Raw genomic sequence first — 25,018 nt, 5'->3', positions numbered from 1 at the left:
CCACAACTACTGAAGCCTGCGTGCCTAGAGCCTGTGCTCCACAAGAGAAGCCACCATAATGAGAAGCCTATGCACCACAATGAAGAGTAACCCCCACTCGCCACAACTAGAGAAAAGCCTGTGCACAGCAACAAAGACCCAATGCAGCCAAAAAAACAAATAAATAAAATAAAAATTAAAAATTCCAGGAATATATAAATATAAAAAGTAGAAGCTCCCTCATTTCTTCACTTCTTAATCCTGATATCCAGGCGTTTATTTTCAAAACTATTTGAAATAATTGCTTTCCTTTTTACTTCATAATATAACAAATGTTTATAATAGCTATATAATATTCTATTAAGTGGAAAGTAAACATTTACCAGTTTAGTTAGACAATTCTCGACATTTAGGTTGTTTCCAATTGTTCACTCTTATAAATCCATGATGAACATCTTTTTGCCCACAACTCTTTCCACATATTGAATTATTCCCTGAGAGAAGATTCCCCCAAAGTGAATGATTGGGTCAGTGGAATTCAACATTTTTATGACTCTTAATAAGTCGTGACAGATTTCAAAGGGTTTTGTTAATTTACTCACCCACCCATAATCTCTTATGAGAATGCCTCTTCCATCATACTCTCATCAGCATTGGATTTTGATAACTTAATAGGTGAAAAGAGTTTGCTTTGATTCACAACAATCACTAGAGAGGCAGCTTGGTGAGTGGAAAGACCCTAGTCTTTGGAGCCTGACAGTCGTCATGGGGTCAGTTTCAGCTTTGCCAGTTGATATTGGTCAACAAGCTACCCAACCCTTCTGAACCTCAAGTTTCCTCATTTATAACTTAGATTATGGCATCTAACATGACTATGGTTGTGAGGATGAAATAAAAATGTATGCAAGATGCTTGGTGCCCAGGCAGGTGTAGTCTCCCTTCCTCTCCAGCTACAAGTGTTAACATTTTTCAGACCATGTGTCTTCTTGCACATTCTCCTTTGTCAATCATCTGTGCATGTCCTTTGCCCATGTATCTCTTGGCTTCTTAGTGGTTTCCTTTCTTTTTAAAATTAATTTGTATGGGTTTAGGAACATCAAGATATATTAACCCTCATTCTGTCATATTTGCTCTAAATCCTTATTCTTTGATTTTTAATATTTTTCTTTATACATAGTTTATATGTTTTATAAAAACTCTATCCCTAGGGGTGGGATAGGGAGGGTGGCAGGGAGATTCAAGAGGGAGGGGATATGGGGATATAGGTATATGTATAGCTGATTCACTTTGTTATACAGCAGCAACTAACACAACAATGTAAAGCAATTACATTCCAATAAAGACGTAAAAAAAAGGAAAAAAAAAACAAAACAAAAAACCTCTCTCCCTTTTTCAGCTAAGAATTGAGAGGCCTCTGATAACACTGTTTACATTGGATAAGGAGCCCCTTCGCTGAGGTTTTAGAATTTTATAGTGGTCCTTTGGTATCTGTGAAGGGTTGGTTTGAGGACCCCACCCCCCATAGGTACCAAAATCTGAGAATGCTCAAGTTCCTTATATAAAATAACGTAATATATTCACGTAACCTATAAGCATCCTCCTATATACTTAAAAAAATTTTTTTATTTTATTTTTTGGCCGTGCTGCACAGCTTGCAGGATCTTAGTTTCCCGAACAGGGATTGAACCCAGGCCCATGGCAGTGAAAGCGCCGAGTCCTAACCACTGGACCGCCAGGGAATTCCCCCCTCATATACTTTAAATCATCTCTAGATTACTTATAATACCTAATACAATGTAAATGCTATGAAAATAGCTGTAAATACTATATATATAGTATTTATATAAATAATTGTCAGTGAGCAGCAAATTCAAATTTTGCTCTTTGGAACTTTAATTTAAAAAAATTTTTTCAGTCCATGGTTGGTTGAATTCCTGGATATGAAGGGCTTACTGTACATAAATATATTTCAGTGAATTAGCAGAACCTTTGAGTGAGTAAAGAACCAATATACCATAATTCTCAAGTGCTCTTGGAATCCTTTTGGTCTTTGTCTTACCAAGCTTTGTAAGGGATACTTAGGAGGTACGGTCGATACTTAGGAGTGTTTGCCCTGTTTGAGACCACTCAGCATCTTGGATGACCCTTCCTGTACTTGGGGATCTCCCCCATCACAAGTCCTGCCACACCAAGATAGAGGTCAAGACCTTGCTTTCACAGCCTCTCTTGTCTGTGGGGTGCAGGCCTATGACTTAGCACCATAAACCAGAGGCACCTGCACATGACTTGTATTTAGAAGAAGAAATAAAAGGTAGCAGCACCAGATGGTGTCTACTTTTCTGTTTTTCAGATGCAGAAACCTAAGGTGCCAGTATCATGCCTGGGGGCAGTGGTGTAAGCCGTGGGGTCTGGGTGGAGCAGTAGTGGCAGAGGGGTTGTCTTTTCTGGAGGGCTCATTCCCACAAGGTGATCTGGCCATTGTTCTCCTCTGGGGATCTTCCAAGTCCCTCCTGGGGATTCTGTGAGACATCTGATGTCTTTTAATAAGACAGAGTGGATGCTCATCTCTGCACAAGAACCCCAACTAACACAGATTACTTCAGTCAAGATTTAACACTTTCCTCTCTCCAAGAAAGTAATAACAATAGTGCCTTGCAACTACTGAGTGCCTACAGTATGCCAAGAACTCTGTTAGGATATCTACATCTGTATCTCTATATCCACACATATACATACATACATATACGTTCTTTTGACAGTTCTGAAAGTTACATATTATTGTCCTCATTTCATTTTTTAAATGAATAATTTTATTGCTCTTACTGAAATAACTCATGTTTGTTAAGATAAATTCAAGCAACGCGGAAAAGCATAAAGAAGAAAGGAAAAGTACCCACGATCCAGTAACCAGCGTTAACATTTAGAGGACGCCAGGTGAGACAGCTCTCTCCATGCTTGTAGGCGGATAGTGGGGGAGAGAGAGGATAGGCGGAGATAGATAGGTGAGTAGGTATAATTTTTTAAGTGAGAGATCACAACATAGAAACTATTTTTCAATTGGAACAAGACATTTAGTTATTAGTTTGAATTAACAGAAGAAAAATCAGCCGAAGTGAAAATGAAATGATTGCTAAACTTCAAAAGAAGAGGTCTTTAAGAGATTAATTCTAAGGACAATCCTCCAAGATCAAGAAAAAAATACTGTGAAAATCCATAATAGATAAGTTCTTTTAAAAAGCTTATTATTTAACTTTAAACAGTATGGATTGATATACCAGCTATGAAAAGCAAGGGAAAGAGCAGCTTATTCTCCTATACCTTCTGTTTTTGTTATTTATATTATTTTTACTTTGTCAGGGTTTTGTAACATTTATATTCTATTTCCAAATCTTAATTCTTTCATTTTCTTAATTCCATGTCTTAATTCTCTATCTAACCAGATCCAACACGTATCCCTCATAGCTTCTCCATTCACCAATTCAGTGTTTTTGTTCCTCTCTTGGTTGGCAGGACTTCACTATGGAGTGGTTTTTCTTGGGTGCTGGGTTCTCTGAAATCTTTTCTTTTGGACGATCTCTGCCTATTGCTTTGACTAAGAGGATAACCTTACAGATATTGCTTCATGCCTTCAAGCTTTGCATGTTGCTGTGAAGAAGTGTGAGACCAGCCAGATTCAACCCTCTCAAAGGGGACTTCCTTTATATATATGACACTAACCTGGTCTTAAAAATGGAAAAAAACCAACAACTACTAAGATGTAGGAATGACATAGCTTTTTCAAGGCATTATCCTAGTGAGTAGTTCATTGGAGCCCAGGACTTGTATCTAGATCTGTCTCAAAAACCTGCATTATTCTATCCCACTGCATGACGATGCTTCTGTCTTGCAAAGTACAACCAGTGACATTGGGAAACGTTGGGAAAAGTAACAGCCGTCAGCCTCCCTGGGCCTCAGTTTGCTCTTTTGTAAAATCCAGGGCTGGACCAGGTCAGTGGTTCCTAGATTTAAAGGTTTTAAAAAACTAGTGATGTGTCCCAAACTAGTGATGTGGAGGGGACTGACAGAGGTGCTTGCTGATGAAGCATGGACACTAAAAACTAAACTGCCATCTGCTATTATCATTTTTTCATAAAATAAGGGACATTTTTATAACTAAAAAAAGTAGAAAGGACATTGTCTCATAATAATGAGACTGTATTTACATTGAATAAATTAAGCTTTTTGAAAAGCTCACTACTTATTCCATGCATTTGGCCTCTGCCCAGTGATGACTTCTTCCTGGACCAGCACCCCTCCATGGGCAGAATTTGTAAACCACTGCCAAATGACCTCACTGAAAAGATCTCCAGGCCTCACAGTCTATGATACTATGAGTGACAGTGAAACTTGTCCTTATTTTCCCAGGTAGGATGGCTATATCCCAGTCCCTTGGTCTTTAGAAAGCAATTAGCCTCAATGTGAAATGGGGACCAACTGATAAGGAAGTGAGGGACAGGATACTCCACAGTGAGGGTGATGGGTATGGAGAGACAGAAAAGATGGACCTTGTTCTTCGATTAATATAGTTATCACTGAGCTAAATATAGATCAAGTTCTACATGGATTATAAAGTTTTAGCACGTTTCCCCAAACAACTTTTATCTTCTTGATGGTACTAGTATTCCTATGATAATGCCTTACAATAAAGTTTGACAACTACTGTGAAGCAAGCAGGAAGCAAGGGCAGAGGAATAAATATTCTAGTTTTATATGAACAAGACGGCTGCTTCAAGCAGGCTTACCACGGAGCCTAACACACATATATTCAATGCCTGCTTCATCCCATGCTCAGAGCTAAATGATGTATCCCATCACTGAGATACACTTTAGAGACATCCTATCATTTAATCTCAACATACCTCTGAATTAGGAACTATCACTTTTGCTATTTTGCGGTACGCGGGCCTCTCACTGTTGTGGCCTCTCCCGTTGCAGAGCACAGGCTCCGGACGCGCAAGCTCAGTGGCCATGGCTCACGGGCCCAGCCGCTCTGTGGCATGTGGGATCTTCCAGGACCGGGGCACGAACCCGTGTCCCCTGCATCAGCAGGCGGACTCTCAACCACTGCGCCACCAGGGAAGCCCTCACTATTGCTATTTTATAGAGGAGTAAACTCAGGATCAGTTTGGTTAAGAAATCTATCAAGGGCACACAGCTAAAAAGCCGTAGAGATGAGTTTCAAATCTAGGTTATTCTGGTTCAAAAGCTCATTTATACCACAAATTCTCACACAGCAGGCTTGGAAAATATTAACCACTCAATAAGTGTTTCTGATTTGAATTATTATAAAACAAACCTAAAACAACTTAGTTGAAGAATTTTAATGATATAAATGTTCCATGGTGTTGAACTAGGAATCAAGCAATTCACTCAAGGGTAATAACCAGTGTTAACGTTTTTTCTTGTTCGTGTCTAAGCCCAGTCAGCAACGAGGCTATGTTCCTCTTAGTCACGGGGTCCCAGGCCAATAGTGGCTCCATCTCGGTAGATATTTCCATGACTGCTGAGGCAAGAGAAATGACCACCACACACAGCTCTTAAAGTGCCTCCCCAGAAGCGACACATTTCACTTCCCTTCACATTTCTTTGGCCAAAGCAAGTCACACGGCCATATTTCAAAGCGGATGGGGAAGTTTGGCTACCAGGTGCCTGACAGGATGAAAGCTGGAAATATTTGGACAGCAGAAAGCCCCTTCCCGACCTCCAGGGAACCACTCACCTGTTTTCTGCCCCAATGATCTTGTCTTTTCCAGAATGAAATATAAATGGAATCATACAGTGTGTAGCCTTTTATGGCTGGCTCTTGTCACTCAGCACAATGTTTCTGAGACCCATCCATGTTGCTGCCTGTTGAGGTAGTTTGTCCCTTCTACTTCCTGAGTGGTATTTCATTGTATAGTTATTCCATAATTCATCAGGTGAAGGGCTTTATAGTGTATCTTTAGTGTTTGGTCTGCAAATGTCTGCTTGAACTTTGCTACAAGAGATCTTTACTAAGGGTTCCTGTTCAGTTACATGTCATAGCTACATATTCATCCACCGTCAGCTAGTCATCAGCCTGCAGCTACTGAAGGGGGTAGGTCTCCAGGAACTTTAACTTCAATATACTTCTTCTGTTGGACGATTCATCCACCCACTCACCTATTCTTTGTTTTAGTGAATGCCTGCTAGGTGCCAGGTACTGAGCATATCATGTTGAGCAAGATAGACTTGGTTCCCACCTGGACAGAGCTTATGATTTTTAACCCATTAATCCCTTCATGATATGGGGAGCAGGTTGGAGAAGGAGGGAAGGGGAAATGACAAGAAAGCTTGGATGGCAAGTCCGAGGTCTTCAGGACCAGTTACTAGTGAAATGACACATTCATCCGGTACTTGTCTTTCTGTTGGTGAGAGTATGGCCCTATTGAAGAGAACCCATCTGTGTTGTTTCTTTGTAGTTTACAGAGTGTTTCCATATGAATTCTCCCTTTTCATCCTCACAACAACTCTGGGAGGCAACACTTATTATCCCCACTTTCCTGATCAGGACACTGAGGCTCAGAGAGGTGAGCTGACTCAGGCCTCACATCATGATCTGGGAAAAAGAACCAGGAAACTGTTAGGGAGTGTCTCATACTAGCTGTTAGAGCCCAGGTCTTCTGATGATGCTGCAAGTTTTTATAAGGTCAATAAAAATCCATCTGCATTCCTTTTCCCTGGCCTCTCCCTTGTATCTTTCTTATCTGAAGTTCATGCTTGCTGCGTCAGGTGGCTTCAGGTAGATACCATCCAGTTCTGGGGGTTTAAAGTTGTCCTGGCTGATCAATATCCAAGACAGGAGGACTCTTCCCTACATAATCTATATATTGTGCCCCTTACCTTTCATTACTTCTCAAACAATTGGAAAATGACTGTGCACTGCTGGAGTTCTTTAAGTCCAAGGGTCTAAAAATATTTTTTAGATTTTTATTTACTGGCAAATCACCTCCTGAGGTGGAGGCTGCACATTGCCAGGTGAGATGCACAGGTAGGACAAGCACTAGGGCCAGCTTGTGGGTGGACAGCAGAAGGTCCTCCCATTTTCAGTCCTAAACAGTTCCCAGGGGAGGGTGGGTATGGAGATGCTGTGATGTTTACAATGTCTGGCTGAGCTGGGCAGGAACATGAACAAGGTTCAGTACTGGGTTCTGCTAAGGTCTTAGGTGGGGATTAAATGGTGGGACAGAAAGCAGCATAGGGGGAGCTGGGTCAGGAGAGGAAAGTGCTGCTGCTTATTTCCATTCAGAGATGTTCGATGGGCTGCAACCCCGATCTAATCCACAAATAGGTCACCGTCATGTCCTGAGCTGCCATTATTGGCCTCTTCTTGTGCCAAGGTTACTGTCAAAAAGCATCTGAAAGGCTCATCCATCCCTGTCACAAAAGGCACCCAAATCTCAAATAAGCAATTAATTAATGAACAAACATCAGCCAAGTGGCCACATTCACTGGCCACGTAAGTCTAAGGCCCACAGCCTACCACCTTAAAGTTCTAGATTCTCTCCACCATAGAGCACAGATATGCTTACTCTCCCTTCTCCTGCAAGATATGAAGAGTGATGGTGGGAGGCATTGAGGAGGAAATCTTCCATGCCTGAAAACTGGTTACTGGCTCTTTCCAACCAGCAGAAAGAAAAGTAAACAAAAGCAGGTGCTATGCCCGATCCGTCTGCCCATCCATCCATCATCAAAAGCATATTTTCTCACTTGTGCCATATAAGAGTCCACGGTGCAGCTGTGTTGTTTAAATGATGCCCTCATAAAAATGAACTTGTTGCACTCTGCTGTGGTTTGTCTGTTATCATGAGAAAAACACAGTGAAAATGATATTGATTTTATTGCATCATTTTACTGACTAGAACGCCAGACTTATAGTGGATATAAGTATAAAAATAATCGAATTCTTACAAATACTTTGCTGCTACAGTACTGAATAATTCGTGGAGGTTGTAATTATAATACAACTTTAAATAACATTCTCATAATGGATTTAACACAATCAACCAGGGGCTAACGTTTAAAGGTCTGCAAAGAGAAATCTGGGACAATGTGAAAACTCAAAAGTTCATCTTCCAGCTACATGCTTCATTTAACCATAAATCCAGCAACACAAACATTAACAAAACTCACAGCAACCCATGATGAGAGATCTTTTAAGAAACAGGCGAAGTAATACAGAAACCTGGGTTAGTTTCCCAGCTAGACAGGTTCCATCCCATCCCTGTCTAGTCCCATCCTTCGTATCCAAGAACTCTGCACCTGAAGTGCATTATTATGTATCCAAGAAAAAAAAGATAAAGCTAGACTCTAATATGCAAATCCTTTTAAATATCCTCTTTAAAATGCCACGAGAACAGAGCCAGTCTAAGATATGTCTTTTTTTAGACCTCAGTTGTGCCCTTTGGTTTCACAGGGTTTTCTGTGAGCACTTCACACCAAATAGGATGGATTATAACACTCTTGAAAAGATACTTTAGCACAAAGAAATTAACTGACATTTAAAACTTTAATCTTTCTAGTAGTTTAACCAGGTTCCTTCTCTGGGGAGCCAAGAAAAGAAAAAGAAAAAAGAGCATATACTTAACAGCCAACTCTACAAAACCGTATCTATTTCCAAAAATGCACATGAGAACCTCAGAATGCCGCTTTTTCAAGAAGAAGGAAATGAAATGTCCCTTCTAATCCCCACAAAAGTTTTCACACAGAAAAAATATCTCTGATACTAAAGGTGGTTTTCCATAAGATACAAAATACTGAGATACTGAACTCTGCTTTCTTCCTCTCTCCAAAGAAGTGCTCTAGTTTTGAAATCAGTGTATCTTAGAACCATGGGTCAAAACCCTAGTTTGGGGTGTGTTAGGCTAAACTAAGCCAGAAGCAGCTGGCCTGAACATTCTTGCTTCTGCAGGCAGCATTCATGGAGTTACAGACACCCACCTGGGTGCACCACCAGTGGGCAAGATGGCTTAATGGAGGCCCCAAGAAGCCACATGTGAGGGGTGACCCTGACGTGTCTGCTCTGGGAACTTTCACATCTGAACGAATATCACCCTTCAACGACATTCTCACGGGCAGCCATCCAGCCTCATCTTGCAAAGATGTTGCCCTCCCATTTGGGCTAACATTAAGAACGACCTCTTTAAGAACTTAACGGTTACATCTTAGTTTTTGACCTCAAATGCTATCAGCCAGCTTGATTACACTATTCACTCAGCAATTTTGGCTCTAAATGACTTAGCTGCTTCTGAAAACAAACTTTTGTCAAAGGAAGAAGATTTGTCAGCATTTAAGACATTTCAACTGAATATGTGCCAGACTCGGATCATGTTCACAAAAACATATGCTTCCAATATGTGGGAAACGTGGCCTCACCACAGGAGCAGGGCAAGGCAGCCCTCAGAGAGATGTCTAAGTCTGGCCATGTCTGTCAAACACCCAGGTCATCACCATACACCTCCTTCAACCAAAGCCACGTACCAATATGCTTCTTGCTAACAAGCACGAGCCAGCCACTGTTATCTTGATGACGACCACAAGCATCCAAGAAATACATGTAACAACAGACCTGGAAGGACTGTTTCAACATTTTGCTTTTGTACTTCATGGCATTAGTTTAGTTACTGTTTAATAATATCAAAGTTCTTAAAATAAACAACTTTTATTTTAAGCCCACTCTCTCCAGCTCTCTTTGACACTGGATGGTGAGGCATCTGCCAGGGAGGTGAGGCAAGAGGTATAGCGAGAACAACAAGCCAGGCAGAAGGGTTTGAGTCCTGGCCCTCCAAGGCAAGGTGCCTATCCCCTCTGAAGGGTCCCGTGTCCGAGAAATGGGCTCTCTCACACCCACCTCACAAGGGTGTGGTGAGGCCACGTACCCTGCACAGAGCCTGGGTGTGGTGGGAACACGTGAGATGTCTGTGGGGACTGTTTAGGCTTTCTAAATTGTCTCTAGTGCCCTGGGCTGGCTCATGGGGCAAGAGGAAAAGACACCAGAAATAAGACCCTCTGGAGCTTCGACAAAGCCTGCAGATGCTGGGAGGCCCCGGCGAGCACCTCCCTACCTTGTGAGTCACCGTGCTCCGGCCTGCTGCGGGACATGGGGTTCCACGCGGCCTCACTCTTCCCTATAGACGTCTGAGTGTCTCATGGGCAGCTTCCTCCAGCGCCCCCAGCTGTGGGGCTCCCACGCAGGACCCAGGCATTTCTGTGCACAGGGCTCTCACACTCCAGGTACAGGGGCTGACACAGCACCTGTGCCGGAGGGGAGGGCTTCTGCTCACCAGCGGCGCATCCAGCCTGTCCCCCATCCCAGGGGCTGCTGCCCCACCGGCTGTGTCTTGGCCCAGGGAGGACCCTCTAGAGGTATTTAGCCCCAAGCAGGAACAAAGCCAGCTTCTCCCTTCCTTACCCAGGCGAGCAGCCAGCACTGGCACTGCCACCGGCCCCCAACCCTGCAAAGCCTCTAGATAAACTGCAGATACGATGTGAACGCAACCTTGCAGGGGGCCTCCCTTTTTCACAGTAAAAGGAAGAACAGCACTCTTAATCCGCTTCACATGCACAAAAGCCACTCCCAGGAAAGCATTCTTGGAACTCACAGCACACTCCTTTCTGGATGTTGAGATTCTGCTCCAGGACGCTTTGGGGACAGAATGCTTCTGGCCCTGGCACAGGCGATGATCTGTCAGCTGTGAGGTCAGCTGGAGGCGGCAGGCGTGTATGCCTGGGGACAGCCCCCATTGTGGCTCCGGGTCCGGGGGCAAGCGAGGCTCTGCGGCCAAAGCCCGGAAGCAGCCGCCTCCCTCCGGCCCCAGCCTGCTGGCTCAGGTGTGCTGAGTGCAGGAGATTGAGCTCTCCAGTTAGATGGGAGACCACGAGGCACAGATGGCCGTTCGCTTGCACGGAGAGAGGCCAGACCCGAGATTTCTAAAAGGGAATGCTCTGAAATTTTAAGTTGGCACCCACTAACAAAACAGAGTTCTTTTTGTATCTACCTCATGAGATGAATGCAATTTAAACTACTAAGTGGTATCACAGTTGACTAGTACTCCTGCTGCAGCAGGGAAATGGTGACTCGTGGAGACCACGGGACTCAGGGGTTTGCACTGAAAACTGTTTGGACGAGAATTACATAAGACTAATGATTAGATTCATTCTGAAGAGCTTAGAGAACCTTGAAGAAACAACCATGACGTGGACAGAACCGTCTCCAAAGGCTGCACCATTTCCAGAAGTGTGCCACTGAGCTCTGAGCTTCAGGGTGGGAACAATTCTGTTACCTCTGTGTTCTCTTCACTTCACCCTGAACCAGGATGTTCAAAAGCAGGTGAGAATGATCACAGTTCCACAAGCAGCAGTTAAAGGCACAGCACTGGATATGCCCCCCTCGCAGGACCCACGTTTCAGCCACCATAAGTAAGACGTGGAATTTCCTTCCCCCAGGCAAACGCTCAACTCCCTAACTGGCCAGAAGTCTTTAGTTCTCCAATGCTGACTTGAATCATACCCATGTTTCTGGAGGGAACTCCGTAGTAGTACAAAGAGTTACAAATTACTGATTGAGAGAAAATAAGTTATTTCTTCAATGAATAAATAGCTTTGAGTGGTTGGCTGAACCACTCAACCGATACTGAGTTTGCGGACGAGATCGGGGCTACTAGCAAAGATGCTGCACTGGTGGGTAAGCAGGCTCACGTGTGGCTCCAGCCCAGCTCCCTATTCTTCCTCAGGAACCGCACGCCCGGCTTCCCAAAGCACTGGTGTTTCAGAAAATTGAATACGCCTATTCAGCCCGTTTCCCTAACCATGTTCAGCTGCAGCAACAACAAAAGCTGCTTCTCCGTTAGTGGTGAAGTACCAGCTCAGACCCAACCTGCATTGAGCTCTCCACTTCTACTCCACATGTAGCAGCCTCGGCCTCAAGGATGGAGGTCAGAGCCCATGCACCATGCAGTGCCCTCAGGGATGGCACCCTTCCACCAGGGCCTTCATCCAGTGCTTGCTGGGCCTCACTATGGGGCAGCTGGACGCCTCTAACTAGAACCAAATGGAAGTTGTTTTGCCCTGATCCAGATGTAACTGCAAAGGGAAAAAAAATAATCCTAGATAAATGTGTCACCTTGACTAAAGAAAACAAACTGGAATTGTGTGCTGTGCCTCACACATTTCAGTTCCTCATTTTGGGAGTTTGTTTGGAGAACGTAGCACGAGACGACTTAGGAGGGTGTGTTAACCTCCAGCATCTCCAAACACTAGTGGTATGTCCATCGGCATCTGTTGTTCAGCACGTAGCTACTGGGCAGGAAAACGACAAAAGAGCCAGTATTTTGCTGTAAATGAATCACCAAATTGAGGCCTATGGAAGTGCCCGAGTAGAAGAGGCCTTCTTTCTGGAGCAGTCTTGAGAAACATCCAAAAGGAGACCTCCCTCCCTACTTTTGCATTTACTACAGTGCAAACTAAGGAAAACCTGGGTCCTTGCACTGATGCCTGATGATCAGCCCTAATTAACAGTCACCCCGAAGCCACGGCCAAGCTGCAGTCATGCGGGGACTCTACCGTACTGGCCCGTGTTCACATTCACAGTAGCAATGAAGGTGCCAGATGAGCAGCCTGCAGCTCCACGTCCACGGGCTCCAGCTGTCCCCTTCCACTGTGGTCACACCCCCCATGCCCATCCCCTCTCCACTGGCCGCTCAGGTGTGGCTGCACAAGTTCTGGGAGCGGCTGGCGGGAGGTGCTCCGCTGGTGCAGTCACAGCAACAGGCCCCTCTCTCTGCTGTACTTAGAAGTAGTCTCTTCTCCTGCTCTCATCGCTGATGAAAGATGGGTTATACTGTCCGGGGAAAATGCAAGAATGCCGTGATCCTGGCAATCCAGTGTAGGCCGGGTAGAGTCCATTTCGTTCAAGTTCAGGATTCCTTACACTTGTAGGCTGGTGGCCAAAGAGAAAAGAAGAAAAGTCAGTTTATTATTCTTGGGTTTAAATTTAATAGTGAAGAAAAAAGAAACAATGAATGCTATATTTTGATGAATTTAAGATGGAGGCAGCTATACATAGCAGAGCAAGGTCTGACCTAGAAGTCAGGACCTCCCAGGTCGTCTCTTTATGGAACCTGGGATCCCTCTGCCCATATTTTAAAAGTGGGTTTTTAGAAACATTACGTAATCAAGAGCAGCCCAGTCATTTTCATTTTATTTTATTAAATTTTATTTATTTATTTATTTTTGGCTGTGTTGGGTCTTCGTTGCTGTGCGCGGGCTTTCTCTAGTTGCGGTGAGCGGGGGCCACTCTTTGTTACGGTGCGCAGGCTCTAGGTTCGAGGGCTTCAGTAGTTGTGGCACGTGGACTCAGTAGTTGTGGCTTGCAGGCTCTACAGCGCAGGCTCAGTAGTTGTGGCTTGCGTGCTTGGTTGCTCCACGGCATGTGGGATCTTCCCGGACCAGGGCTCGAACCCGTGTCCCCTGCATTGGCAGGCGGATTCGTAACCACTGCGCCACCAGGGAAGTCCCAAGAGCAGCCCAGTGATTTTAGACCAACGTAGGAAAAGACCTGGGTTAACTATTATCCTGATTATTATTAAGAGTAATTATTATCTGATTATCATTTTGACTTTTAAAAAAGAGTTTCTAAAAAAATAATAATAAAAAAAATAAAAAATAAAAATAAAAAAGAGTTTCTCTGCGAAGCACAATGGCTTTAAATCCTCTCTGGTATTTAGCAGAATGCTATTGTCCCTGCCAAGAATGGGGGACTGACCTTCACAAAGCCACCTGTCGGAGGTGGAGTTAGGACCCCAAAGCAGGAGGCCAGCTGATTCTCAGGTGTCTCTGACCAGATCACAGCTTAGTGGGGTGTGACTACCTACCTAACGCAAAAGGAGCCGCTGGGGAAGGCCATGGCTACTCTGAGGGCCCTCCTTCAGGGAGAAACATCGGCTTATAGAAACAAAACACTAGTTTCTGCTTATTATAATGTGGATCCCAGGAGAGCCCAGTGTACACCTGAGACCACTGTGAGGGACAGTGCGCTCCCACAGGTGACAGCCTAGGCTCTGCTTCTAAAGACTGCTCAGCCTACTGTCTGAAATGAAAATGCGGTTCGTGTAAGTTTGTGAGTGCATCTACTTAAGACAACTCTTCAGCTAATGGCCTGGGAACACGCAGCAAAGGTGGGTCCTGTGATGCTGTAGGCCTGTCAGTTGCTCTCTCCTGGTGCTGCCTGGGGGCTGAGGAGCCCCTAGTGAAGGTTGTAAGTGTGTGGGTACCCCTGGGAGAGATACCTGCTTAGTTACGGCTGCAGTTATCAGAGGAAAAAGACTTTCCTGACAGACAGAGGGTAAAGCAAAGCTCCTATGCAGAAATATCAACAGAAACATTCAAACTAGATCTATCTTTGTACCTACAATTATCTTTCCCCTTATTTCTTTTTGTTCTTCCTCCAGGCCAGGTTCAAATTTTTCAGAGTCCATTGAAACTACAGCTTCCTTAGCACGAATGCCCCTCCCATCCAAAGTCTGCAGGTTAATCTCCACAGCAACCAGAGTGGTTGTTCAGTCTGTTAACAGGATTGCCTAAAGCTATTAAGTCCCTTGAAACCTTAGGGCAAGGTTTCCCGTTCACTGCTATACTTCTCACAGCTCCGCAAGGCAGGAGAAGTCACTTGCCAGCTGTTTATTTTTCAGCTCAGGTATCACCTCCTGTGTTTGCTTTACGGCTGATACAGTGTAACATGAAAGAACTGAGCAGGCATGGGAATACGACATGGGTTGTTCAGTGTGGGACAGAAGCAGCAGGGGTTCAAGGTGGCCTCCCATCTTTCCAAATGATGCACCCCAGGGCTGGACATAGCAAATTATTAAAGACCTATTGAATCTTCCAAACCTCTGACAAGTGCTGGGTGAGGATGACACTGAATTGTTCTCTTTATACCTTTTCCCAATCCCTTCGTTTCAACTACCCAACCACATGATGTAAAGCATGGCAGACAAGAGATAAAAATGAAAGGGCCAAAGGCTACATATCATTCAATTCTTTCTCTATCTTTTACCTTCCGGTCCTGTGACTTAAAAGCAAGTTCAGTGACAAGAAGGACCTTGCCGCAACCTCATGAAGTACATACTGTGCTCTGTGGAAACACCCTTCATAGCTCAATGTTGGAACTAATAAATCCCATGCCAATAGATAGTAAGTAAACTGAATATTAAACCATGTGAATAAGAGGCGTAGGCCACCATTCTGTTTAACCTTTAATGAGCTGGAGTGCTTTTACTACAACAAAACAGAATCCGTTGGGAGTTCTCTGGTTGCCTAGTGGTTAGGATTCCGGGCTTTCACTGCCGTGGCCCGGGTTTAATCCCAGATCAGGGAACTGAGATCCTGCAAGCCACGTGTCGAGACCAGGAAAACAAAACCAAAGAACCCCCAAAACAAACAGAAAAAACAGAATCCCTTTAATTCCCCGAGGAAATTGGAGCCGGAAGGTCACGTGGGCATGGGAATACACACCGAGTAATACACATCCGTCATCTGGAGGAGGTTTTTGGTACTTCCATTCTCATGCATTTCAATAGCTTCTCGGCCCCATTCTTGTGAGCGAGGGTTCTTGGGGTACTCAGCATATGGGGACATTTGGAAATCTCCACTTTTGAAGATGAGCTTGCTTATGTCGTTTTTATTCTTTCTGCAAGGTAAAAAAATTTTGAAAATTGAAACACGTTCTGTGAAGAAATGCTATCTGTGAAAGCACCATCTAGTTTTTTGCAAGGAAAATTAGACCTAAAGATACCACTATACTTTTTTGTAGCTGCCCACTGAGGAATGCTATTATTGTTGTTATTATTTTTAGTATTTGCCTATAAAAATGCAATTAGGTGCAAAAAAAAGATGCAAACAATCTTCCAACCCAAAGGGTCAGGTTATCGTGGGTAGAGAGGACAAAGACAGCTGCAGTGGAGCAGATTTAGACTGTTCTGGGGGACAGAGATCGCTGCACCGTGGGGTCAGCCAGGGAAACAAGAGTCATAAATTCGTAAGATGTTGCAGCGGGAAGGGCCTTTAGGATTCTTTAGTCCAGCAGTTCCCAACTTGCTTGAGAAGCTCTGGGGATGAGGCAACTCTGGCTTTGTGAAGGATGTGACTTGTCCTGGGGTCACAGTTTGCTACTAGTAAAGCTGGGGCCAGAATTCAGGACTCCCAACTCCCCGGCCAGTGCTGTTCCACTGCATGAAGCTACTTGACGAACCATGAAAATAGTATGTTTTGTTTGCAGAAATGCCCACCTGTCTATATACCCATACAGATTCTCATGTCAGCGGGGCAGGGAAACCCTAGGACAAGTTCCCTAGTGGTGAGAGTTCTCTGACTGGAAACTGTTGGAGGATGTGTTATTCACCTTCTGTAATGGGCGTCGAATCAGACATTTTTAGTGATATTTGTCCTGGGTAAGATAATCTGGAGTTTCCTCCCTCTACACCTCGCTTTCCTGTAAATAAATGTTCTAGGGAAGGCACCAAATCATTCAGGATCTTAAAACCAAATGTCCAGCATGGGGCTTAGGCGTTGTCCCTTCTTACAAGTTGAGAACAGACCTGCCATTGTGGTGCTCCCTGGGGGCTGGAGCATCTTGTCTCAAACAATGACTTACTGATTTACAGCGACCTTCTCCCAGGGACCAATAGTCACAGGCTCTCTTTCCCCAAATGGCTACACTACCTGGTACAGGACACTGAGCGGACAGGAGGCTTCTGTCTCCTGGAGCACTCAAAGTCTATCTCTCTAGCTCCTAGTCTCCTACCCAGATTTTTATTTCCACTCACACAGTTTATCTCTGATGCTTTGATTGCAACGTTGTAAATGACAGGCATGGGCTGAACCATGAGGCCTGCGTCCCTGGATGGGCAGTTGGAGCAGCTTGCTCTCTGCAGCATTCCTGGAGATAGAGGATATCTTAAAATGTCCTTCAGGTCAGTGGTTGAAAAGATAACTTGCTATTTTGTAGGTCCCCTCCATCTGCTATGTCAGGATAATTCCTGCCACTTATTATCATCTAAATCCAAAGTCTGAGTTTTCCCTTATCTGAATAACCACAGAGAAGGGAACCAATTCCTTTCTTTTTCTTCCTTTTCCAATCGAAACCGAATCCCACTGCTGTCCAGAAGCCTAGAGCCAAGTAATACTGTCTGCTCATCCACATGCCTGCCACCTCTCCACTGCTGAATATTCCAGGCAATCCCTTTCGTCTTTGTTTGCTCCTTAATTTTCCCATTTAAAGTGTAAAAGTCGGGCTTCCCTGGTGGTGCAGCAGTTAGGAATCTGCCTGCCAATGCAGGGGACATGGGTTAGAGCCCTGGTCCTGGAAGGTCCCACATGCCGCGGAGCAACTAAGCCCATGCACCACAACTACTGAACCTGTGCTCTGGAGCCCGTGAGCCACAGCTACTGAGCCCGCGTGCCGCAACTACTGAAGCCCGCACACCCTAAAGGCCATGTTCCACAACAGGAAAGGCCACTGTAATGAGAAGCCCGCGCACCGCAACGAAGAGTGGCCCACGCTCGCCACAACTAGAGAAAAGCCTGCATGCGGCAATGAACACTCAACGCAGCCAAAAATTTTATTTAAAAAGTGTAGAAGTCAATGGCTTTTAGTATATTCAGAGTTGTGCAACCGTCAGTTGTGCAGCTTTGGAACAATTTCATCAGCCCAGAAAGAACCCCCACACGTCTTAGCCATTCCTCCCCAGTTCTCCCCTGCCCATCCAGGCCTAGGCAACCGACAATCTACTTTCTGTCTCTATTTGATTTGCCTATTTTGGACATTCAAATAAATGGAACCATACATATGTGGTCTTTTGTGACTGGCTTAATTCACATAGCATACTATTTTCAAGGTTCATGCATGTTATAGCGTGTTTCATTCCTTTTTATGGCGAATAATATTCCATTGTATGGATATATCACATTTTGCTTACCTATCCATCAGTTGATGGATATTGGGGTTATTTTCACCTTTTGGCTATTACGAACAATGCCGCTATGAATACTTGTGTACATGGTTTTGTGTGAACACCCGTTTTCGTTTCTCTTGGTATAAGAGTGGAAATGCTGGGTCAGATGGCAATTCTGCTTAACGTGCTGAGGAACTGGCAGACTTTTTCAAAGTGACTACACCATTATGTTTCCACCAGCAGTGTCTGAGCGTTCCACTTTTCCCACATTCTCATCAACACTTGTTATTTTCTGGGTTTTGTTGGTTTGTTTTAGTAGCCATCTTAGTGGGTGTGAAGTGGTATCTGATGTTAGTTTTGACAGCATTTCCCTGATGGATAATGACATTGAGCATCTTTTCATGTATTTATTGGGCATTTGTGTATCTTCTTTGGAGAAATGACTATGCAAGTTCTTTGCCCACTTTTAATTGGGTTGCCTTTGATAGGGACAGAGTAAAGGGACAAAATAGGTGATTAAATAGTTAATCCCACTAAAGGATAAGTAAAGAAAAAAGCATGGGAGACCCCTGTAAGTTATTGAACACTCAAGAAAGCAGGTTTACTAAACCACAAAACCAAGCTGGCTTGCTTAGCAACAAAACCATGCAACAGAAGCTTGAGACATGCCCCCAAACAGTCAAACAATGGTAAAATGAGACCCACATCCTGCCCAGTAAGGTCAGTAAGTTAATAATTCCTAGGACACGCTCCTCTGCATGCACTAAAAACAAACATACAGGGAAAACATGACATTATACTAAAACCTGAGATGATTTACCATTTTTAGCATATGTTACCACCCTTCTGCTTATTTAAATAGTGCCATGACAGTCCCGGCTTCACCATGTAGGGACAAGAAAACTCCCCCGCCTGCTGTGGAGGAGCGGATGATGGAAGCGTGACGTCCACTCAACAATGGTCCTCTCCCCCTCCCCATCCTTCCTTTGATTATAAAACTGTAGCCCACTAAGTTCTTAGTGTGGCACCCTCTTGCCCACAGGCTTGTAAACCTCACAAGCATCCTATTCTGATAAATCACTTCTTATCTATCACTTTGCTGAATTCTTTCTGCACCAAGACAGAAGAACCTACGCTCTACTAAGTCTCAAAGCGCGTTCTGCGGTTTCACCTTTTTATTACTGAGTTGTAAGGATTCCTTATATATTTTAGATACAAGTCTTTTATTAGACATATGATTTGCAAATACTTTCTCCCCTTCTGTGGGTTGTCTTTTTCACTTTCTTGATAGTGTTCTTTGAAGCAGAGAAGTTTTAATTTTGATGAAGTCCAATCTATCTTTTCCTTTTGTTGCTTGTGCTTTTGTGCGCTTTTAGTAAAAATCCCATTTGCTGTCCTTTTCTTTCCCAGATGGTACTACCTATCATGAATTTCCCTTTTTTTAAATGGTTCAGTCATTCATTACGATTTAATACTGTAAACCACCCCAGACATTCTTTAAAAGGGGTAAAAATAACCCTTGCTTAGCACAGGCAAAGAAGGAGAATTAAAATGTCGACTCTTGGCACTCACCTGCAACAGGTAACAATCAGTGCGATGCCCAGGATGAGTAGAAGCCCACCTCCCGCTGCTGCGATCACCACAGTGATAAGCTGATAGGCTAAACAGGTTTAAAAAGGAAAAAAGTGGATTGGTAAGAGGTAATGAATGAATAAAGGAATACCAAAACATGGTCCCCTTCCCCGCCCCATGGCTACCCCATGCCTCAGCTGGTGACCACTTTTCATTTTCTGGGCCCCCAGCAAAGGCTGCTTGGGACTAGCTCTGCATTGTCTCACTTGACGGGGAGCAGAATGTGCCATCCCCAAATATGCCTCTTTGGTATATTTATTATTTTGAGCTGATATTTTTGAGAAACTGCAGACACAGGAGAAACTCTGAAAACTGAGTATTAATTACCCATTTGTAAGGGAAATTTACATTAGAAAGAGGCTTGTACCAGGAAGAGAGCTAATACCACAGATAACTTTTTCACCTGAGAGACTTATCTGCTTGGCGTGCAACCTTTGTGTCCCAAACATTTCCTCTTCTCACTTTCCTGTAAATTGCATTTTCCCCTCTGAAGCCCTAGACCCCTGGCCCTTTCCTCAGCTCAGGAGGGTATATGAGCCTCAATCATCTGGCTGCCTTTTGAGTCTCATATCTTTGTGGGGCTCCCGTGTGTATGCGCATAATTAAAATGGTTTTTTCTCCTGTTACTCTGGCTTTTAATGGGACTGTGGGGGGGGTGTCAGCCAAGAATCTAGAAGGGTAGAGGGAAAATGATTATCCCTACCCTATACTATTTTGAGCAGAGTTTCTCTTTCTCAGCCACTCCTAGAATGGGGGCTCCCAAATTCTACCTGCAGACCAGCCCGATGACATTGTTACCAATCCGCGATCAGAAGAGAAAAATAAAAGAGATGCATACATTTTTCAAAAGCTAAACTCTTTTGGGTTGTTTTTTCTCTAGTTTTAATACCTTCTAAAATTTGGTCCTTCCGACTTTTTTTCCTCACTTAATACAGATGCATTTTATCTTGTGTAAATTATGCCTTCAGTAAAGCTGCTTTTTAAAAAGTAATTGGAAAAAAAGAATATTTTCTTGGCTACTTCCCACCCTTGGTGGTTAATTGTTTTAAAAAATTTTTGAATTGATGTAAAATTTTTTAAATTTGGTTTTAGGTTCTTACGTGATAAAATAAAAAGAAGGCAACCCTAGGTTAGATTCCACAATTTTATAAGAAATATTACCCAGAGTCTGGGAATCACTGCATAACCCATGCTAGAAACTGGGTAGTCTCAACACATACACATTGAATTTAATTACCAGAAATTAGCAGTCATATAAGCAAGCACAGGTTCTATATTATAAACAATATTAAATTTTTAATTAATTGGTTTTATACCTATGTATTCTGGAAAACATCTTCAATAAAATCTATTAAATATTCAGATTGTTTTTTGCTGTGGAAATATGATTATAATTGCCCTCTCAGGTTGTAAGGTCCAGGATGAAGAAAAAAAAAAAAAGAGCCAATGACCAGGTTTTCTATAGTAAATTAGGATGGAACCATACTCTCTAGGTATTCAGGTAAAGTCAAAGGATGATGCACAGAGCTGACAATGAGCAGACTGTGAGAGAAGAGCAAATACAAGTCATGCAGCCATTTACCTGTCCTTTCTTGAAATAAATAGCACAGAGACCTGATTGCTATGAAAAACCATCAGTATTAAGATATCCAGGAAACAAAGCCAAACCAAGGAATGAGTTCATTCTCCCCCTCACCTCCTGACACATCTACTCAAGCTTCATTTTTTAAAAAGTGAGGACAAAAGACAAATCTCTTGAATTTGTCGACTTCCCTTTATCTCCACCAACACTACCCTAAGCCACCATCAACTGCCGACCAGACAACTGTAATCACCTGCTAACTCATGCTCCTGTGCCCAGTCTTGCCCACTCACTCCAAAAACCAAATCTGACCGTGCCATTTCCCTGCTTCAAAAAACCTACAGTAGCTCCCTTTGTTCCTAACCAGAGACCAAAGTCTAGTTCTTGCTTATCTCTCCACACCAAGTTCATGTTTTCTCACTTCCGGCAAAACAAGTGAGCAGTCATTTTAGAAGTGACCCTCGCAAGTTGCTGCAGCTGTGGCAGGTTCCCCTTTGAAACAAGCACCTGTGTTGTGTCTAAAAAGAGACAAAGGCAGTGTAGACCAGTGCTTTCCAAACTATCTGTGGTCAAGGACCAGTTCTTCTTGGCCTGTGCTTTTGGATATTATTTTTAAATGAAGAAAATAAAGTCTCATTTGCTCCTCGTGTCTTTCCCCCCAGGCACCAACTATCATGAATTTCCTTCTCTCCTTTTTTCAAGGCATCTACTGCAGACCAATATTTCCATAAAATACAACAAAGCTATTTATTTTACAAAGGATCCCATGCTTGGGTGTCACAGCCATGTCAGCGTGAACGATTCTAAGTGCTTACTCTCTGTTTCTGTATCATCTTGTCGCCATCCTGTCCCAGTTCACAGTTCCCACACTTTGAGGGGTGCCGTGTTATGAGGTGGCTTGATATGATTTCAGGTCCCCTTGTTTGTGACAAGAATGAAATTGTTTTTAAGAATGAAGTTATTGGGGAATTCCCTGGCGGTCCAGTCGTTAGAACTTGGCACTTTCACTGCCGGGGCCAGGGTTCAATCCCTGGTTGGGGAGCTAAGATCCCACAAGCCACTGGGCATGGCCAAAAAAAAAAAAAAAAAAAAAAATGAATGAAGTTATTGTTTTGATATAAAAGTGAAAATGTATTTCAGGATGTCAGCATCCACATCTGTGGCTAGTGCTGCTGGGGGCTTAGTAAGAACCTATGAAGAAGCAACATGAACAAGGGGACATTTAGACTCTAAATACCCAGAGTTTGTGGGGACTCTTGTGAGTGTTCGGTCTGGACAAGGCCATCCTTTGCTGATCTAAATAGCTCTCCGAAGACCTTGGGGCACCAGATCCTCCCATGGTAAAGGGGACTCCTCTACCGGTAGTGGTGGAAGCCGGGCAGCGCAGTGGCCTCACAAAGATCATCTTGCCTGTCAACACGAGTGTCTTGATTCCCTAGCAACATGCTCTGGAAACAAGGATTGTGGTTTTTGCACTGACAGTTGGAAATCTGCTGAAGCGTCTCTCCTGAGAACCAACCTGCTGAAAGGTACGCCTCAATTAAGTTTGGACTTTATTCCTTTCATCTCCCCTTTCCTGGAACAACAGTGTGATAAATATGTGATTAGTTTGGACTGTTATTTCTTTGTTGACTTATTAAGAGACATCCTGTATGCTACTGCCTTGTGAGATTATATAATTCCCACAGTCAACCCGTGTTAAATAAGATGTTGGCAAAGACCACCTCTTGGTTTCTGAGCATAATTTGCCCCCTTGAAACAAAACACACTGATATAGACAAGTGCTTCTCAAACTCTTCCTGCACATCTGACTCACCCAGAGGACTTCTTAAAACTCAGATGCCTGGTCCCCACCCCCAAGAGATTTGATTCAGCAGGTCTGGGCTAGGCCAAGAAGCTGTATCTCCAGTAAGCTTCTGGGGGATGGAGACACTGCCAACTGGAAGGCCAGACCTTGGGTGGCACTGGCTTAAATTATGTAGGAGAGGAAAGAATGCTGGACTGAAATCCGAAGACCTCTGTGCACATGAGCACAGAGAAAGCGCCTGGGAGGGAACTCACAAAAATGTTCACAGACTTTAGCACTGCCTCGGGTAATAAGGGACTGGTACTTTCTTCTTCATGTTTTTCTCTATTTCCCAAATTTTATTCATGTGTTTATATAAACACAGATACACTCAACCTCCTCTAAATCTAGAAATTGTATGTGTATATATGTACATACATAATTTATTTATACACATACATTTTTTAAAGAGTCGTTTGTTGTTCTTTGGCAGCCATGTCACTGGAAATTTGTAATAAGCTTGTGGACAATATAACCCACAGATCTTTTTTCTCATACCTATGGTCAAGTCAGCTCATGAACTACAACTGATCTTTCACACTTGAGGACTGACTTTAGATTTACTATGAGGCCACATGATGATGTCCAGTGCATGGGACTGTAAATCAACCCCTACTGTAACGTTCACTAGTCCCGCAGGGTCCCTGAATGTTTATTAAGGTGAGAACGAAGGCCATGTGTGCTGTCTTAGGTTCGTCTGTCCTATCCTTCCTACTTTGAAGAGATCCTGCAGAATGACGAACGTGGAATTCTTCACTTACTTTGTCTTGGACATTTGCTGACATTTCACAGTCTTTCCCAAGCAATGGCTCTATCTTTACGTTATTCTTCTTGTGGTTTGATCATAGGTTGGTGTTGCTGTCATCGCTGTTGCCATTTTTCATTAAACCAACCCATTCTGGGCCTTAGTCTTTCCCGGAGGCTATATTTGTCCTTGCTTATATGCTTATTGGGATGGAATCTACAGGACTGTCTGCTTAGTCAACCCCCTTGTGGGAACTGTCCACCCCCCGCCACATGCAGGGTACAGTGGGGTGGTCATGCTTATACATGTAACACCATCCCCAGCCATAGGGATTTGGCCTGGGAGTGAGCACAAGATCCAAACTGGATCAATTAGTTCCTTCCCAGGAATCTCATTCTGGGAGAGAGACAGAACCTTCTATTTCAAAATGACTAAGCCAGTGATGCGCACTTGAAGCTCTTTGGTGAGCCTATTTTCCATTGTGAGGCAGAAAGCCTGTGCACAGACCCACAGCACAAGTAGAGACAGGGATGAAGACGGATCCATGTTAAAAGTGTGCTCTGAAAAGAAGGCGCCAACCTCCTGTTGCTGTGACTCTCCACAACTCCCTGATTCTTGCCATTCCTGATGCTGGAATTCCATGACTTACCCCAGGAGCCTTCCAATAAGCCATCTTTGTTGTTCAAGGCAGCTAGGTTTATTTACTCCAGAATAACCTTAGTCAACTGTGATACTGATTTATAAGAAATACGTATCTGTTCCCGGTCCTTGTTCCAAGCACAGCTCCTAAAACCTTGGGAATTTCCTAAGCCTGGAGAGCAAGGGTGTCTTTTGCTATGTTAATGAGGTAACTTTTGGAAAGCCCTTAGGAAACTCCTGGATGGAGGTTGGTTGCCAAGGAAACCAAACTTGTGATTAGCTGGTTAGAACTGTCGGTCCCCCCCCCCACCAACCTCCTGGGAGGGGAGAGGGGCTGGAGACTGACTTCAGTCACCAACCGCCAATGATTTAATCAGCCAATGATTTAATCAACCTCGACTGTGTCATAAAGCTGCCATGAAAAGCCAGAAGGACGGGGTTCAGAGAGCTCCAGGTTAGTGAACGCTTGGGAGATGAGGGAAGGTGCCGCACTGGGAGAGGGCATGGACATTCCGGGCCCTTCCCCCAACCTGGCCCTGAGCACCTCTTCCATCCGGATGTTCCTGAGTTCTATCCTTTCATAGTAAACT

The 25,018-nt window shown here is 43.8% G+C and overlaps 1 protein-coding gene across 3 annotated transcripts in view; it reads right to left on the bottom strand.

The window, feature by feature from the left end:
• Nucleotides 1–11,665: 11,665 nt before the first annotated feature.
• LOC308618126 (protein HEG homolog 1-like) overlaps nucleotides 11,666–25,018 on the bottom strand; it is a 79,635-nt gene continuing 66,282 nt past the window's right edge. For all 3 annotated transcript variants that reach the window (XM_081235568.1, XM_081235570.1, XM_081235569.1), the window contains 3 exons: nucleotides 19,557–19,644; nucleotides 15,547–15,721; nucleotides 11,666–12,973 (listed from right to left, as the gene is read on the bottom strand). In XM_081235568.1, coding sequence (XP_081091694.1) covers nucleotides 12,824–12,973; nucleotides 15,547–15,721; nucleotides 19,557–19,644 — 413 coding nt within the window. In that variant the 3' untranslated portion in view covers nucleotides 11,666–12,823. The remainder of the gene's footprint in view (nucleotides 12,974–15,546; nucleotides 15,722–19,556; nucleotides 19,645–25,018) is intronic.

The sequence above is a fragment of the Mesoplodon bidens genome, assembly GCF_964165515.1.
Source record: "Mesoplodon bidens genome assembly, chromosome: 5".
Taxonomy (NCBI): Eukaryota; Metazoa; Chordata; class Mammalia; order Artiodactyla; family Ziphiidae; genus Mesoplodon; species Mesoplodon bidens.
This window is presented reverse-complemented; position numbering and strand designations above follow the sequence as displayed.